General features: G+C 39.3%; 1 protein-coding gene across 10 annotated transcripts in view; it reads left to right on the top strand.

Annotated features, from left to right (window-relative positions):
- Positions 1-18994, top strand: part of LOC140546485 (girdin-like) — a 61171-nt gene that overhangs the window by 3810 nt on the left and 38367 nt on the right. For all 10 annotated transcript variants that reach the window (XM_072669784.1, XM_072669785.1, XM_072669786.1 and 7 more), the window contains exons 3-4: positions 5790-5898; positions 17686-17755. In XM_072669784.1, coding sequence (XP_072525885.1) covers positions 5790-5898; positions 17686-17755 — 179 coding nt within the window. The remainder of the gene's footprint in view (positions 1-5789; positions 5899-17685; positions 17756-18994) is intronic.

Consider the following 18994-nt stretch of genomic DNA (forward strand, 5'->3'; position numbering starts at 1 on the left):
GAAGCTGCTGCTGCTACTGACAGATTCCATGTTGTGCTTCTACCTTTGGACCACTGCCATCTTCCAGGGGGCTGCACTCCTGTCAACACCAGGGGTGTGAATCTCTGTATCTCACAGTGATTGGTCTTGATTCCAGTTCTTTACAAAAAACTACCTTCATTTCTGAATCTTTACAATGGACTGATACATTTCTATACCACTACTCAACATTACTGGTACTGACCCCCCACTAGCCTGATTCACACAGACCATTGCCACTTTATCCCAGCAGTAGGCCGGCTTTGGAGCCGATAAGATATCTCCTGAACGACAACAGTTTAATTACGCTAATCCCCCGATTGGGCTGTGTTCTCCGGAGCAGCTTCAGTTCACACCCCGTGGTGCTTTTTTTACGAACAGACAGAGGGTGATAATGGGATAGACCCACATCAGCAGAGACAATGCTGTTCTGGCTTTCTTCTCCCTTTTTCTCACTTTCTGTTTTTTAGCAAAGCGACACGTGTCTTCTTTTGTCCTGTGTTGAGGGGGGGTGGGGGTGTAAGGCATTCTTCTTTTTTTTTACTAGAGGCTTTGCCAGTTTCTTTATGCCAGCAGATCAAAGACGTCAGTCTAGACTGGTCTGGAGATACAGACAGGTAGGAGAAGGCCCCATTCCCCCCAGCTCCATTGCTGCTGCTGCTGCTGCTGTTTCTTCTGCTGTTATCTGCCAAGTCTGAAAATGATCTTCCATCCATTCCTGCTTCCCTGTTGCTCTCCCTCTCTATCTCTCTCTTGATGGCCTACTTACCAGTCTTATCTACAGGATGGAAGAAACACCTCCTTGATTTCTCCAGCATGCATCTGTGTGATCAGGGTTTTTTTCATGTGGAATCAGTGGAATGACTTTCAGATTCTGGATTGATGGAATGGGGGATGTTGTGCCATTTAAAAATGCTCTAATGCTGTTCTCACAGGAAGCAGCCGACATGACCTTGAAGGGCTGTTATTTTAACAAGGCCACACTGAGGACTGTAGGAATTCTTTAAGTCAATGGAAATCTACAGATGCATTTCAGCCCTAAAGTAATACAAAATCCATGTAGTGCAAATACAAAAACACACTGTATGACTTGTGCGTGAACTTTGAAGATGTCTTCGGTTTAAGTATAGACTTAAAACCTTAATTACTATGGATGCTCCAATACGGGAATTGTGAGTCAATATCCAACATTTTTATGTGCAAATCTGCTGATGCAGGTATATACAGTGTAGAAATTGGGAGTTAGCATTGCAGGGAATATAGCCTTTCAGATGCTGTGGTTTAGCACATTGTAGAGTATGTTGGTTAAAAGCTATTGGTTAATTTAGCTATTTTGATGTAGCTACTTAAGTAAGTTAAATATTTTTTTTAATTAGCAAGTTACAGTTCTTACTTTTTCCCTTTGAAAATCACTTTATGCTGGTAGACTGCACACTGATCTGTTTCACTTCACGTCTTTTCTGATTGGTCAGAAATTGGTGTCCTACTTGTTGGGTGACTAATGTGAGTGCATTTGCCCTCTAGTGTGGACATGTTTATGTCTTTCTCAGAATTTCTGATGGATGGAAGTTTGTGCTGCTTCAGTTACAGCACCCTCTCTTTCCTCCCTGTCTCATGTGTCACCAGCATGTCTAGAACAGCTCTGGAAAACCGTTCCCCTTTCCGCTGGAAAGGCCACTCGTGCCGTGACAGTGTTTGTGTAATCCCGCCTCTGTCCTCCCCCTCCTCATCCTTGCCAGCTGAGAATGATGCAGCCTGTCAGAAGTAGGTTAGTTCGTGGCATAGCAGCGCCCGGGGCCGTGGCGCATTCTGCATTGACTATTGACTTCTGCATTTATCCACCGATGTCTGAAGGACTGCTGCATCGATGCAGTCCATCTCTCCTCGCGTTTCTTTCTTACAAAAGCTCCTATTCAAGTGGCTTTATCCACAGTAATGCGTGTAACTACACAGAGGTGTAAGTGTCTCAAAATTGTGACAGTCCAGTGTGATTATAGTTCTTTAGGAAACAAGCAGAGACTGTACATAGGTATATACGCTATATGCTATGCTATAGACTATAGATTAAAAAAAAAAGTGAATACTGTTGTTATTATTAACTATATTGATTACAATGTTTATAACCTGCATAGTTGAATTTGCATCTTCAGATCATTTTTACACTCCTACTTAACCACAACTGGGGAGGGTGATGGAAGCTGAGCCAAACCCTTACATGCTGGCTTCCGTATTTCCTTCCCATTTTTGGGATGAAAATTAACATCCACAAGGCCAGCTCACTCTGTGTTTTAACCAGCACTTGGGCTGACAGGATTACAGCTCCCACCGCGGTATTTAATTAAGGGTTTAAGCCCACCCCCCATTGAGGCCGTCTAAAAGGCCTCCTGGATAGGCATGCGCTTTGAGGTCACGTGAGGATGGGTGTATTCACACTATTCTTAAAAAAGGACCTTGTTCCTTGATTTGCAAGACTGAGAAGCAGTTGTGTGGTGGTGTGTGTGCGCGTGGGAGCAGCTACGGCTCTTGCAAAAGGAGCCATTAAGACTGCAAAAGAGCCTCCTTGCAAAAGAGCCATTACAAATGACAGAACTGAAAGGCTGTTGTAGCAGTGGGGGTCTTCATGAGCTGTTTTATCATTTTTATTAATTACAGTATGGACTAATTTACAGTGCTCTACCATTGCCCTCTTACTGAAGGAATTAGAAAAGTCACGTGATGTTATGAGTGACACAGTTGAACGGACGAGTTAGCCATTTCACCGTCTAGTGAATAGCCACGGATGTCTGTGGATGTCTGCATGGAGTGTATGTGTGTATCTGGGACAGTTAAGGATGAGAGGAGAAACTGTGTCAAGGTTCAGTTGAAACACAAGCGATGCATATGGGTCTCAATGAGATATTTACAAAATACAACAAATACACTAGTGCTGAGAACTTATGGAGATGAGAATATGTGTGAAAACGCAATGTTTTTATTTGTACGGTCAGAGTTCGGTTTGTATTTCGACGTTTTGATATGATAACAATGCCCTGATTCTGCAAAACTGCACCCCAATGCCTAGGTTTGTTCATTGATAGTGTTTTCCACTAGGGATGTACCAATATAGCAATTGTGGCTATATATATATATATATATATATATATATATATATATATATATATATATATATATATATATATATATATATATATCTCCACACAAGCACAATATGTCCATATGTTTGTGGACACCCCTTCTAATAAACACAGCTTGTCTTTTACCTGTAGGGAAGTATTGCCAATATAATAAGACACTCTGGAGCAGATGAAAATGAACCTATTGGCACAATGCCTAATGCATTAAGCTGTGCAGTTCTCTGGAATGATGGTGCTTTATCCAATACTTTTGGGATGAGTTGGGGAGGTGATCATCTAACATCCTGACCTCACTTACTCTCCTGTTACTGAACGCACTCAGATCCTCTCAGCAATGCTCAGCAGTCAGTAGAGACAACAAAAGCAAGATAAACTCTTCTTTAATACCCTTGATTTCAGAAAAAAAAAACTATGAATGAGCAGGTGTCCCAATGTTGAACATATCAAAAAAAAACTTTTCTCCCCCAATACTGGTTTAAAATAATTGCACCTTTAATTAGAACAGATACACATTCATCCACACGCACACGTAATGAGCCCCACATTGAAACTCTTCTAAATTGCTTACATTAATGTAATCTTAGTTGTGTTATGTGCCGTTTGCACATTTTACCTGTCATTTGCATCTGCACAACCGATTTTTCATTGCACTGCATTACACAGCATGGCAGCTGGATCAGACGAGCCTAGGCAAGAATCGAGGTCAGCGGCTAACTAAACACAAGCCATCTGCCAGTGAAGAAGGTCAGCGAAGCAGTAGATGTGCTAATCTCTGTGTGCTTTATAGACCATGTTCGTTTTTGAAGACCATCAAAGCATGGTGCTTTGAGAGAATCCAAACTTCTCTCTATGCCTATGAGAGATTGCCGAATAGTAATCGCTAATAAATAGAAGGTGTGATGGTGTTTTGCATTTATGTCTCCACTCCTCAGTTCCTCCTCTGTTGGAAAAATTAGCTTATCTTATAGGGTCAGCTGGAAGTCATTTAGAACTTTAAAGAACAAGGGCAAGATGGATTTGGTTATAATCTATTGCCGTCTTTCCTTTGGCTGTTTTCAACTCTGCTCACTCGTCCTTTATTCGATTTAGGTGTTTTAAAGCTATTGGAGCTAAAAAAAGAAACACTTTGAAGTTGTGGGATAATTAAGCCAAAACAGTGGAAAGCCCAGGGGTTTTTCTGCTCCTGAAAAGTTGTTTGTGAGATTTATTTTTGCTCCACAGATGTTACTTTTCAGAAAAGCTGAAGAAGATTTTCATCATGATTCAAAAGATAACAGACTATACTGGCATTTATGAATATATATTATAAATATATGTTAAAATGCCTTTATTTCAGTAACTTTACAAGTGAACATATTGGTTGCTTTGCAAATGCATTTGGACATACTTAACGTCGTCTTGCTTTCTTTTGTTAAGTTCTTATTTTCAACTTTAACAAGCAAAACTTAATTTTGTGTATAAACTACATTTGTTTAATTTTCTTTTAGTTTTCTCCCAGTTTGGTACTCCCAATTAACCCAGCAGCTGCCACGCTCAGAGAAAAGCTCTGGGTGCCCAGCTCCACCGCACTAGCTACCAGACAACCATGCCAGCCAACATCGTGAAGAGAGTGATGAGGGGAGAGAGCACTATTTACCAACAATTGACTGTGTTCTCTCGTAATATGGTCACTGATGGCAAAGTGATATGGCTTGGAATTCAAACTTGCAACCCCAAGCATCTTCTGTCACATGTAGTTGGATAACTGTCTGTAAACCAGCATTGTTATTATACTGTTTTCTTTAAAAGCATTGGAATATTCCAATAATGCTGTCACTGTCTATTTATTATGTCACTGTTGATTTATATTATATTACTAGCAACATGTATGAAAATCTAATACCCCAAAAAACAGTTATTGTAAGTCACATGTCTACTGAAGTGCTGATATGGTCTACTGATAAGCTTTCTTTACTTTGACTTGATCACTAAATATGTCTTGAGTATCAGGATAATATCTGGGTATGGCACGTAAAAATTAACGCACTTAGAACAGATACAAGTCTGATCAATCAAACCACTTCAGGAAGATGGTCTGAGACAAATATGAGCCACATGTTCTAGCAGTGTAAATGTATCCATCTCTCCAAGACTCCTTCCACCACCAAAACCCCTCCCAGTACAACCCAAATAGTAATAATTGCTGTGATAAATATATCACTAAATGCAATTTAAATGTGTTGTTGTTACAAGCATGACCGTGTTTCCCACAGGGTTGCTGTCTGCTGTTTAGTCATATAGATAAGCATATAACCGTTCTAATGTTCTGTGCATAACTTGCCTGTGACGGGCTTGCCTGCTAGTGTAATGCTGTTCGGATTAACAGCATGGTTGTACTGTTGATATTAAAATGCTCTTAATAGCTGGAATTCTTCCGTGTGTAATATTTATCTGTAACTTTAGTTACCAGGGAGGTTATTGTAAATTTGGAGTACATGGCGGATAACTCTGCTGTTTGTATTTTCTGTCGTTTAAGTATACAAGTTGTCTTTTTTACAGTGTGGTCTTTCACAAGCAACAAATAAGACTTGCCATATTTACATTTGCTTTGTCCTAACCAGGCAATTAACTAATTTTGTGGTTATTTTTCTTTTGCAGAAATCCTAAAGCATCCACTCAGCGAGTCAACAAGAAAGTGAACAATGACCCAGTATTGCGTATACAGAATCTCTCCACCCTTATACGCCGGATCAAAACATATTATCAGGTGAGTCAGCGGTGCTTTACATGGGTTTTTTTTTTGTTGTTTTTTTAAGAAAGCTGACCTAATGTCACTGATCGGGTTGGTCATTATACATGATTTAACCTTTCTCATAGCCTTCCTATTTTGTTGGTGTTTTGCTGAGAGCATGTTGAATCCCAGTTTGGAGTAAATAACACACACCAGGGTAAAACAACATACTTTTGGAAACTGTAACCACCTTGTCACAATGTTTTACTGGGAATAAAAGCTCCAAGCACTAAAAACATGTGTTCATCAAAAGATGGTTAGATCAAACTGAAAGCAGTGACTCTCTTCCAAGCTGATCTTCACATGGAAACGCAGCTATGTTCTGGTCACTCGCACTCATATGCCTGTGGCTGGTGTGATGTGGGAATGCTGCCTGTTTTCCAGATGGTACCACATTTTCTCCGGTACTGGAGCTGCGCTCAAGCACATTGCAGATGCATTACACAAGCATTGAAGCTCATAGATGTGGTTAATTCAATGTGTGTATTCAATATTGGGTGCTGCGGGAGACTTTGAGGTTCAGATCATTGAATTTGTCAATGTGTTTTTCCTTTAAGCAATGAAACACAAAACCGTTATAGGCTGCTGATCTAATGAGATTGTGTCTCAAATCAATCTTGTTAAGAGCAGGTCTTCTGTATCTTGTGGCAGGGGTTTGCAGTGCAAAGAGTGGAGTATAGCACAATGTGATAACTCCACTGTAAAAATGTACAAATCCAGCCATAAGCTTAACTTTATTTTGAAAAGCACAGGGTTGAGCAATGATCTAATGTTAAATGACCCATAACATGGAAAACCAAAGTGTTCTACATTTATTTGAATTAAATTAGTCTGTTAGCAAGTAGTATGTTAATTCCCCAGTCCATATAGTTCATGCATGGACACTAATGCTGAATCTGTGCTGGTTGACTTTAGTCTACACAATTCTCATCAGTCAGAGTCCACATGTGGAGAGATACTCAGGTTGTGTATGACTGAGTGTGAAATGTGAATCTGAGGTGAATCTGAATTTTGCCCTCCCGATCGTGTTTTAGATCAGTCAGAGCATATCAAACAGGTGACTCTGAGCGTAATCTAGTAGTGTGTACAGGTAAGGGACACAATCTGAGCAGGTCCCATCAATAGCCAGTGAAAATTAGGCATGAAAAGTGCAGTTTTAGCTAATACTGTCACAAATCTAAATTTTGTTTAGTTTTTCTTTCTCACAGAATTTGAATTTGGCAATTGTTGTTTACATTGCGCCAATTTTTCAAGATGAATACTCCAATATAAATGCTCCAAAATTATATAATAATTTAGGGATTAAATGTAATAATTAATTATAATTTTTTTATATTTTACATTTACTTCCATTTTTTCCATTTCCAACAGACTGCAATTTCAGAAAATAGTTTACTTTGAAGGCCTTCATGTTTCTTTTGAAATCAAGCCTTTAAGTGATTTGGCCTTCTTTCCAAGTGATAGCATCACCTCTGGACCTAGCTCTTTCATCTTTGATCTGGAGGTACATATGGTTAGCATTTTATTTTACTGAGTATAAAACATGCACCCCCTACTAATTTCTAAATTTAAATGACTAAAGGGTACTGGGTTGTTTGTTGGTGTCTCAATGCTCAAAGATCAGGAATTGTACGTGACACAGCTTGCATGAAGTGGACTGCTGGAATGTGTGAGAAAAGAGGGTAAGGCACATAGAGCACGGAAAAGGAATGCCCCATTGCTCCTGAATTATAGCTTTAAGCTATTTCCATATTCCCAGAACATATTTTGGATTCTGTAGTCAGTACGAATGGTTTTTGAGATAATTCAAAGATGGTTTAGTCATAAAATCATAAAAATAGCCACGTAAACGCATGTACATACAATAAATAAGTAAGGGGCCCATCTATTTGATCCTAGTCGGACGCTGTTGTTGAATCACATTTAATGTCGGTAATTAACCTTTCATCTTTTGTTTCTACAGTAAAGACCTTCCAGTGACCTTGGAAGTAAAGCCTTTAGTGATTTGGCCTAATTTTCCTGTCATTTGAATTAGCCCAGCCCTGCCTATTTGATTAGGTGGTAGGTGAGTCCAGTATATGCAGTTTGCAGTTTATTCTAGTCAATCAAAACCATCCCCGGGTGACTTGTATGTAAAGACTTGAGAGTACACATTGGCTGACCCAGAATTAAAGTAGCAGTTGTAAATATGAATATTACCGAAGTCAGCGAGGCGGGTGGGGGGGTTAATCTGCATTGTGCTTTAAAAGTAACTCTACAGGCAGAGGATTAAAAACCGCTGAGTCAGCATAAACTTACTCTCAGCAGTGCAAACTTGCTAATTAACTCTCCTCGCAACTGAGGGATGCAACTGACTTCAAACCAAGACCCCCACCCCCCATATCCTCATTATATTAGAGCTTTGGAATCTCTGCAACAGGAGGGAGAAAATTACTTGCTGTACAGATAAATCCGCCAATGCTCCATTTCCATAATAATTGTGCTGTAATGCTTTTCCGACTTGCAGATTTCCGTAGTAGTTCTTAATGGATGAGGAAGGTTGCGGGCAGGGTCTCAGTCTAGACGTGTGACTGCTAAAACAATCAGAGGCTCTGGGAAATAGATTTTTTAAGGATAAAGCTGGCTGCCAACCAGGAGTTTGAAGAAGAAAGGGTCTGGGGAATTTGCTAGGAAAAATAATGCTGTCTAAATAATACATAATACAGCAATAAAAGGCATTGTAACTTTGGGAGAGGCTTTTACGGCCTTCTGGTGAGTTCCCCTGACCTGAGCAAAATATCAGGTTACACACAGATGGTTTATTGCAGCTGTTTTGAAGGTGACAGATTGTTCAACAATGCTTTTCTGCCGGTATAGCCAGCACTAGGTGGATATTGTGTTCTTTCTGTGTCCTTGATATAGTCCAGAGACTGCATACCAACCTCATTTAGGCTAATCAGTTCAGTGACAACAAGAGGTAATCATTACACAGCCTGACATTGGTCATGTACTCCACTTTCTGATAGGCCATTGCAGTACTTCCTCACCTCTGCTTTGGACAAGCCTATTGTTCAGGGACTCACCAAGCAGGAATATTGGACTTAAACCACTTTTAAGAACTTTAAACTATAAATTGTCCTGCTTCATGCAGTGGCAGTAACATAAGGACTAAATACTAGGACTGCCACTAATATTTGAACTCTGATATATTAAAGTATATTAGTGAATCAGTAAAGTGGCAAAGATGAATAATTTCTTGTATACCCTGATCAGCAAAGTAACACCCCTCTTGAGCTGTGATTGGTCAAGGTCACACCATAAAGCCATAGGTATTTGTTATGGTATTTTCAACAGTATCTTTTAACATTAGTGTGAGCGAATGTGAGCAAAACCAGAATGTAGCTTAATCCAAAACCATGCATTACTGAGGATTTAGTCTCATAACTTATGAGTCATAATTGCTGTTTATAAACTGGCCTTGTCATAAGACCTTACATGTGACCCGTTGTATTTAATGTCTTTGCCACTAAATGGGAGCTATCAACTGTCCCTTTATCAAAGACCACAGATGTTAATTTGATTATAAGTTTTGCCTTTTCAAATGTCTAGACCTTCTTTATCTTAAATCAAGAAGGATTTTCACAGCTATAACTCTGTTTGGCCCAATTTGTGCCATCAAACTGACTTTAATTTACACTTATTATAAACATGGTGCCCTTTAAACTACAGCAACTTCTGTGCATCTCAATGCACCCTTTGGAAACAGACTTGTGGCCTCTTTTTGGCTGCAAGTTAAACAGTGCTCCATTCTGGGCCTGGCCCTCAGGCGTCAGGCTCTAAATACATGTGACTTTTTTTTTTTTTTTTTCAAGCTCTATTTAGAAGCAACTATGCAGATGTAGGTGACGTTTTTAACCCAGCACCCTCTTTTGCCCTTATGGAAAAGTAACTTTACGCCCACATCTGTGAGCCTCAGTCTGTCTTGGCATTTGAAATTACAGCAGGGTTGAAGTAACATAGCTGGCTGACAAACACAAAGACTGCCTTTTAGACGTTCACTCTGGAGAGCAGAGGGAATGTTTGTTTTTGGTTATTTTCCCCCTTTTTCCATCTAGAAGGCATCATGGAAAAAGGGGACAGCAGCTGATACAGTGGGGTATCCATATTGGTAAATGTGCATTTACCATGTTAGTATTATGTGCAGTATTAAGTTTCAGCAATATGTGGTCATGATGTGGTGATTCATTAATTAAGCTAGTTAAGCAGTCTGAAGAAGCAGACATGCTTGTGGCTGTGCACCAGGCAAATAGCACTGGTTCAACTGGAGGCAAATAGCTGAGAAGACACAGTGGCTTCACTAGATTTTCATAGTAAAGCCAATGCACTTATTTAGCCTGATATTCCAAGCACTGAATGACGTTACATCTTAAACCAAAACTTAAAAAAACAAAAACAAAAATCATTTGGTAGTGTTACTGTTGTTTGGTGATGATTTTGGCCTACTCTTCTTTGTAGATCTGCTTCAGCATTTTTTAAGGGTTTAGGAACAGGACTTGCCCAGGCCTTTCCAAAAGTCCATTTGAAGGTTGACTTGTGTGCTGTGGATCACTTTTTGCATGACTCAGACTTAGACAGATTACCTGACATTCTCTGGAAGAATTTTTTGATACAAAGCAGAAATCATAGATCCCCCAACAGTACCAAGACCTGATGCAGCAAAGCATCCCTAAACCATCACTTTACCACCACCATGCTTCACAGTTAGTATGGGGGGGAGCAGTGTTAGGCCCCTGTTGGTTGGAAGGCTTCTTTTTAGATGTATCTGTTCATTACACATTGTTCCAGAGCAGAGGTGGTTCTTGGCAGATTTGTCAAGCGTTTATATTGTTCTTAGTCAGCAGTGGTTTCCACTATGCTGTTCTGCCATGAATCCCATTCTTGCCAGTTGTTTTTTCTGGTGGTTGAGTCATGAACACTGATCTTAGCTCAGTCAAGAGAGTTTAGATGTTCTTGGGTCCTCTGAGACTCAAGGGAAGGTTAGCTCCTGTTCCGAGACTGATTATATTTAGGTGAAGGCCTAATGTAGGAATAAATTTAATATGCAAAATGAATTCTGAAATGTAGATGAAGGCAAACATTCTCTTTACTACATTTATAAGTTCCTGAACCTCTGTTGAAGGAGGTGTGATGCATTTAGGTTAGAGGTGAAACCGGTGAAAAAGGTAGATCTTTAGGAGGAAGGGTTGGTGACCACTGACTTCCTTTTGGTTTTGATGCTTTATCAGCTAGAAGGCTTGCTGTATGCCTACATTGTCACTGGAGTGTTCATTAGTTTATTAGGGCATGTGCTTTATGTGGTATGGCTGCAGGCAAAGTTCCCTTTCATATGCAGTCCTGTACATTATATGTCAGACAGGTCACATTAGCTGGTTCTCTCTGAGGTATGCTACTATTGACTGATTTGGCAAAAAAGGTTCTGTGCTGTATGTTGGCTAGCGTGGTTGTTTTTTTGTTTTTTGTTTTAAACAAGCTTTAATAAGTTTAATACACTTATTAGTGTAATACACTATATAGAACCATCTACGAAAGGTTCCCCACCATTGTGAAAACATGTTATTATAGTTCTTTATAAAATTATTGCTTTTACTAACCATTAAAGAACCAAGTGTACAGTGTCTACATGCTATATCTATGGTATAGACAAGTTAATATTTTTTTAACTTGAGCCCATACATCTCCATATCAAACTATTAATATGAAAAAGGTGCCTTTTGTTGTAGCTCTGAGCATAGTGGCATTATTTTTGATGTTTTAACAACATGCACAAATATACAGGGACACTTTTCTAATGCAAAAACCTTGTATGAGCAGTTGTTTTTATATAGTGTCAAAATCATGATGAATGGACTAATAGAAATGCTCCAAAATTGCATGTAATAAAGTCTAAGGTCTAAAGACTTTCACTAAAAGGTTTTTCTTCCAAAGAAGGTTTTCCTATATACTGTTTAAGATCATATATTTTTATTAGGTTGGTGGTCTATAATCACATCTAATGGGATGGGATTTAAATACTAACACTCATTTGGGTTTGAAAAGAGCATGTCACACATGTACCACTGTTGGCCTGCTCATTGTCTTGAGCTGCTCATTGTGAGCGCAAACCTCACGTCACCATATATCAACTATTGCCCCTCTGCCCCTCCTTTTCCGTCTCCCAACAGTGTCTCTTCATGCTTTATCAGGCAGCACTTAAACCTCTTACTGAATCTCAGCAACATCCGCAGAGCCGCACATCCCTTCACAGGGTTTATTGGAGAAGCACAGAGAGAGAACGATAGAGGGAGGAAAGATGAGGGCAGCACTCGCGCGTGCACACACCCAAAATCTGCACGGGGAGAATCAACCCGCCGGCGTTTCCATGGCAACCACAGTGTCTGCAGAATGGGTGTGATTCAGGTCGTTAGTGTTCTTAAGGCATGCAGAGCGGCCGCCGTTTCCAGCGCCTCTGCCGGACAATCGTGTGCCTTGTTCCTGCCCCTCACCACACACACACACAGAACCAGGACCGAAGGGGAAATGAAGTGTTCTGTCAGTCTATTCACACACACACATACACACACAGTAGCCGCACACAGCAGCCTAAGAGCTGCAGCTGCATTTACTGCCTCCTCCCTGCTTCATGCCCCTGCCACTCTGCAACTACTGCCAAATGGGCTTTAAACAGCACTTACCACATAGGCAACATGTAATAGACATCAATCAACAGTTTGGCCCACAAGCCTCTGTCCTGGCCCTTAATTCACTCTCTAGCCTTGTCCAAATGATAACATCTGGATCACAATGGACTTCCACTGTTGGTCTGAAATTGGAGCCAGTGCTCAAGGTCATCAGTAGTGAGTTATCAGCATCCGTCTTTGTGTCAGCCAACAAAAACGAAGGCAGAACAGAATGCAGCTCTTACTTTCAACACATGCCAAAGCCATGCTACTGTTGACAGTTTGTTGATATCAGCTCTAGAAGAAAAGCAGAAACAGCAGAAGGGGAAAGACCCATAAAGATCAGTGTCTGCTTTTTATGGTAACCTGCAGGCAGGTTTCTCACTTTCTGCTGCTTTACCACCGTGTCTCAGAATCTAGTCTTAAATGTGTTTGAATAAAACCTATTGGGTCGTATTTAAAGCTGAGGTACAATACTCAGTGTATGTTTACATTTACAGCATTTAGCAGAGCGACTTACAAAAGTGCTTCGCTATTTACTCAAGAATAACCTTAGCTAGTTTGAATAGACTAATTCAAAGATACCTCTAATCTTAGACACTACTAAAAACAAGTCAATAAGGAGACCATAGACCTATAGTATAGACCTATATACAGCTATTGCGCACATCACTTAAGTGCAATCTTGAATTATTTTGTTACTTGTCAAATATGGCCTATAAATGAATTTTATTCCTTTGCAGAAAATGAATACATTAAGATTTTTATGTATAACAAGTAAATTACTATACTGTCATTGTACAGTAACTCTAACACATGACCTTGAGTGTACGTACATTCTAGTCCTGAGCAACAAAAGGGCTTTACCCTTTACCATAGTAGCGTTACATTTCCCGTAACAGATCAGGGCTGATTCCCTGGATAGACCAGCACACAACACTTCGAACACTAAATTCTCTTACCTGTGTAACCTAATTTAAATATAAGTGAATATGGATAAGAGCTTTATCCATATACTATTAATATAACATAGCATCATTATTGTTTCACACTTGTAATTTCATTTTAAGCTTTGGGGAAAAGGGAAACTGCAGGACCTCTAGCTATTCTGAGTCGTTTCATTGTGTTCCACAAGACAGAACAGGATGTAAAAAAAAAAAGAAAAAAAACTCTCACAAAACAAGAGGTGTGAATTGTGAAGCCGGAGGCGTGTAGGAAAGCCCCCCAGAACACAGTACAGGTGGTAGTTCTGTCACCTTTAAAGTCTTTGCTCCCTCCCTCCCTTCTGTTTTCGTACATACAGGGTCTGATGCATGTATTGCTCATACATACTGCACTGTTTGTACATAAATGCTCCACATCTCTCTCCAGCTGGTCGGTGTGCCTGTGGCATTTGTAAGCACTTGTACAAACATGTCAGTAGCATTTTTACAACTTTTACGAGAGCCCGTCACTGAGTAGGATTCATTCTGTTTCGGTGAATCATTTGTTAATACAGAGATGAATGGAGGATTTTTTTCCGCTGGGTTATTGTCCGTCTGTCAGTCAGGGGGTTTTATGAGCTTTGGTCTTTAAACACATGAGCATGAGCTGGTGTGTATGTGGTAGCAGTGTCTGTGATGGGGGCGGCACCAAGAGTGTCTCTATTGCCACAGCAGTGACAGGTGTGTGTGCCTGGTTTGTGTGGTCTTTTGTGTACTTTTTAAACCAGTAATTCACTGTCACAGTTTCTGTTACTCACACTGACACTCTTGTTTGCAGTCGCTGGTGAGAGAATAGTGAGTGAATATGCCAATAGTGTATCCTTTAACTAATACTACTGTTATTTTGCTTTTTAGAATTTAGTGTGTAAACATTAGGGGTGTGGTGGGACACAAAAGTTACAGTTTTGTAAAAGTTCGGTACAATGGGGAAAAAAATAAACAGAAAAATAAAAATGAACCATGTTATTCCTAAATTTATGTAAAATGTTAAAAGGCTAGAATGTTGGTAAAAAGAAATTTGGTAAAATATTTAACAATTTTCTGCAAACAGTAACTTACACTCAAACAAACGTGTACACTACATTTGCAAATATTTGAGTACACCACTTAAAGTGAATCCATTCAGCTATGTTAAGTTGCACCCATTGCTGACACAGATGTGCAAATGCACACACGCAGCTTATGTAGTCCTTGTAGAGAAGTACTGCCAATAGAATCTGACTTCCTGGAGCAGATAAACATGAACCTATTGCCACCATGCTGCCTAATGCCAGGCAGGGGCTAAAGGGATATAAACCCTAAAGGGTGGTGATAACCTAACCCCTTGAACTCACGTACGCTCTCGTTTCTGAATGCAATCAAATCCTTAGAGCTAAGACAGTTACTACAAAAATAGCATACACACTTTTTAATACCCTTGATTTTTGGTATGAAATGAATGAGCAGGTTTTCCAAAACATTTGTCTATGCATTATGTGTGAGCCGTTCTCTCTACATGTGGCTACAAGAAAAAACGAGCGGGAGGAAGGTCCAAGTGGAACTCTGGCTTGTGAAATGGTCCTGCATGATTTTTGTCAATCTTTGTCCACTGTATGAGCAGGTGGTGTTAATGTTATGACTGATTTTACATATGGCGGAACTATGTTTACATGGTCTGTTCAGTTCTGTGTCCTGTCATTGGTCATGTCTTTTCAATAAGTCATGTTTCAGCCGTGATATCCACCTCTATTTTTGGTTGTGTCCTTTATGCTCTGCTGATGAGAAGGTAGCTGACTCACAACAAGAACCCTGCTATTAGCAGACCTCTGCTCTGTGACTCAGAGAGGCCATGGTGTCTTACTGCCTTATTTGTTATTAGATTTGCCTGTGGCGTCAGAAATCTGAGCTACAGTGTTTGATTCAAAATTGGTAATCGCTGGAAACTTTAGAATGTGCACACATTTTTTGGTGTAAAAGCCATTAAATAAATAACCAGTAACAACATCTGTCACCTCCTGGTTTCACTCTCAGCCTTTTTCTTGTGTTGAGACGGTAGAAATCCTAGATTCTCTGATTTTGAAGGACGGTCCCGGAGGCCTTTAGAAGTGCAATAAAATAACACACAGACTGCTCACTGTATGACAGGCGATGGAAGATGAAAGCTCCTGTTGTCTGAGCCTCTCTTTGCTTACCTTAGCTCGTTTTTACCCAGTGGAATTGAATTTTCAGTCACATGGTTGAAAAGGAGGGATTATATTGGTCCTTGCCAGGGGGATTATGTTGTGGAAATCTTGAGGATTTAATTCTGTCAATACAGAAGAAACCCTTAGGTGTTTAATCAGAATTTTTTAATAAAATAATGTTGTCAGCACAACATGACGTTCCATATTTCTTTGAGATTTTTTCATGTATTATGTAGATATCAGTTTAATGTTAATGGTGTGTACCAAGTTAAGGACCTAATACTTCTTCAGGTTTTTATTTGACATTTTGTGAATGCTTAAAATAAGAATGTGTTAAATTGTCCACTGTCAAGAATTATGACATTAAATACCAGGATAGTGATAGAAAAATGAAGCATATCAGAATACAATCATTTGAAACATATTAATTGTTACATAGAGTAATGCCAATGCTATGTACAGTAAGGTATGTCAGTTCACATCAATACAGGTAGTATTTGTCACCACACTATCAATTCAAGAAGCAATCAGCCAATATGATCAATTCAAGAAGCAATCAGCCAATATGAACCATTTGAACTATGAGGATTTTACTAATATATTAATAGACTACATAAACTTAACATAATAAGATTATTCATATAAAAATTGATTGATCATGACAGGCCTGTTACAATCTTTGCAGTATACTGACACTTCAGCAGTGGAGTTGTGCACCCTGATTTATGGTCTTTATGTCTAATATGAGACAATGCTGATGGTACATTGTGTTTGTGTACTGCCCTACATGTTTTTCTAGTTTTTGGCTGAGGACAAAACCCTCATTTGCAGTGATAGATTGTTGCTGTTTGAAACTCTCCATTTTTTGTTGCTATCATAACCAAAAGGTAACTTTGTAGTAGGGGTGGAAATCTCTAGGCACTTTACAATTCAGAGGGGTGTGATGCGATTATAATAAGATTATCAATGCATCTTAATGTGTCTTATAAGTCTGTTCACTCACAGTCATCTGTGCAATCTTACTGGGCAGTTATTTCCAGTCATACGAGATCTCCATGATCTCTGTGAATGGTAGGAGATGGAAATACTGGAAACTGAAGGTCAAATTACTGTTTCGAAAACATATTTTAATAACACTAATAAAATCTGACAAAAACCTCATGAATAGTTAATAGCATTCGGCTCAGAAATGCACCAGAAACGTGATTTAGAAGGGTTTTGGTGAAACATCATAGAAGGGTTTTGGTTTCCTCTGCTTGTCAAAACCAGGCAGGCTGTTTAGCTCATTTTGTTGAAAGGCGTGATTTTCTTCATAAACAGACACCATGTTGAGTGTTGAGTGAACTCCCATTTATATTTCAAACAGTGGCCTGTCTCCTCATGTATAACGCCTCTGTATGTATTTAACATAAAATAATTAATTACTGATTTAATCATCTTATTTGTTCACTTAATACACATATAAGCCTAAAGCTAATTGGCTGGTTATCTGTCTTATGTCCTATCTGTCTTAGTGGATTGTACTGATTGGATTGTACTAGTAGATGAAGAATTACCCTCACACAGATGTCAACAGTCATGTACAAAGTCAAGCAAATCATGATTCATAATTCATAATAATTCATAATTTTATGAGAATGAAAATGCTCATATTATAACAGCAACTTTTCTTTGTCTCCAGTGGTTTCTGGTGTGGGAAAATCTGTAGCCAGCCGATCTAAGGAGGCCATTAAGGCACTTGGTATTGATTGCCAGTTGCAGGATCAATGACAACTGAATAAGTGCTGACTGTGACAGCAGGTAGTACACACAGCTGAGAAAAAAAGTAATATGCTTGAGCTGGCAAATAACAATTGTGTGTGTGTGTGTGTGTGTGTGTGTGTGTGTGTGTGTGTGTGTTTTTTTTTTCTCTCTCTCTTCTAGGAGACCCTGCAGCAGCTGGTGATGATGCCTCTGCCCAATGTACTGGTGCTTGGCAGGACCCCACTTACTGGTAGGTGTCCCATATAAGCTGACTCCAAATGCTGGGTACATCCCAACCCCCAGGGTTAGCTTTACCTGCTTACGCTGCATTTGTAGAATTAGACAGTGGGACGCACCCACAGGGGATTTGCATGTAGAGTAGTGCTCTTTCTAGACTGGACATTTTATAAATACAACTTCACAGGTACTGAATAGATGTTGAAGCACTGCTTTTATTTTTTACAGGTGTTGGTTAGTATTAAATCCAGCTCTTGCTTGATGTAGATTTTCCCCTTTTGTGTGATGGCCACCACCCATTGGCCTCCAGAGAGGGTGAAGGTTAACATATGCTTCCTCTATGTCACATTGAGCCAATCACCACCTCTTTTGAATCAGTTCAGCACATTTGAATAGGGGCACAAATGATTCAGTCTAGTCTATTTGACATAACAGACGCATTATTCTGCATCCTCATTTTGTCTCATTTGTAGAAATTAAGTGGAAAATCTTAAAGAATTTAAATGTGTTAATTTACATTGGTTATTTAAAACTAATGTAATTTAGTTTGTAGCAGGATTTTCACTCATTTAATTGACACAACTTTTACTTTGCCCCAAAATGTAAAGCTTTGAGCACTAAATGGGCACTAGTATCTGAGGGATAGTATCTGAGGGATACTAGTATCTGTGTATAATGCATGCTAGAACTATTCCACAATTGCCCTGAACAGTCAAGGTAATCTGACTGATCTATAAAAATGGACAAAATGTGCCATAAATTTAGTGTTTGTACTACTGGTGAGTTGGTGAAATGGGTAGGTAAAATTGTATGTATGCTTTTATTATTTTACCTCACCTGTTGGTCAGGTTGACTTTCACATTTTTTATGACAGTCAAGCATCTTGCATTAGTGCAGGAGGTAGAACACTGATAAGCATATTACAAATCATAAATAGCTTTGAACATTCTGGATAAAAGACTCTTTTGTGACTCTTTCTGCTAAATAATGCAATAAAGCAAGATTACTTATTGGATTGTAATAGGTGGAATGTATGTTAACCAGCTGGTAGCCAGTACTGTTAAATACAGTAGTGTGCAAAAGTTCTAGGTACTTGTGAAAATAATTAATGAAAAGCTCATCATCTAAGCAGTAAGTGTTTATTTGCTCAGTAAAACACCTCCCTTCATGACAGCCTAGTATTGATCACAGTTATCAGTGCATAATGATGTTCAATCATTTAGCAAGTGATGGAATTGTCTGGGGGCGTCCA

This window comes from Salminus brasiliensis, chromosome 24 (genome assembly GCF_030463535.1).
Source record: "Salminus brasiliensis chromosome 24, fSalBra1.hap2, whole genome shotgun sequence".
NCBI classification, from domain to species: domain Eukaryota; kingdom Metazoa; phylum Chordata; class Actinopteri; order Characiformes; family Bryconidae; genus Salminus; species Salminus brasiliensis.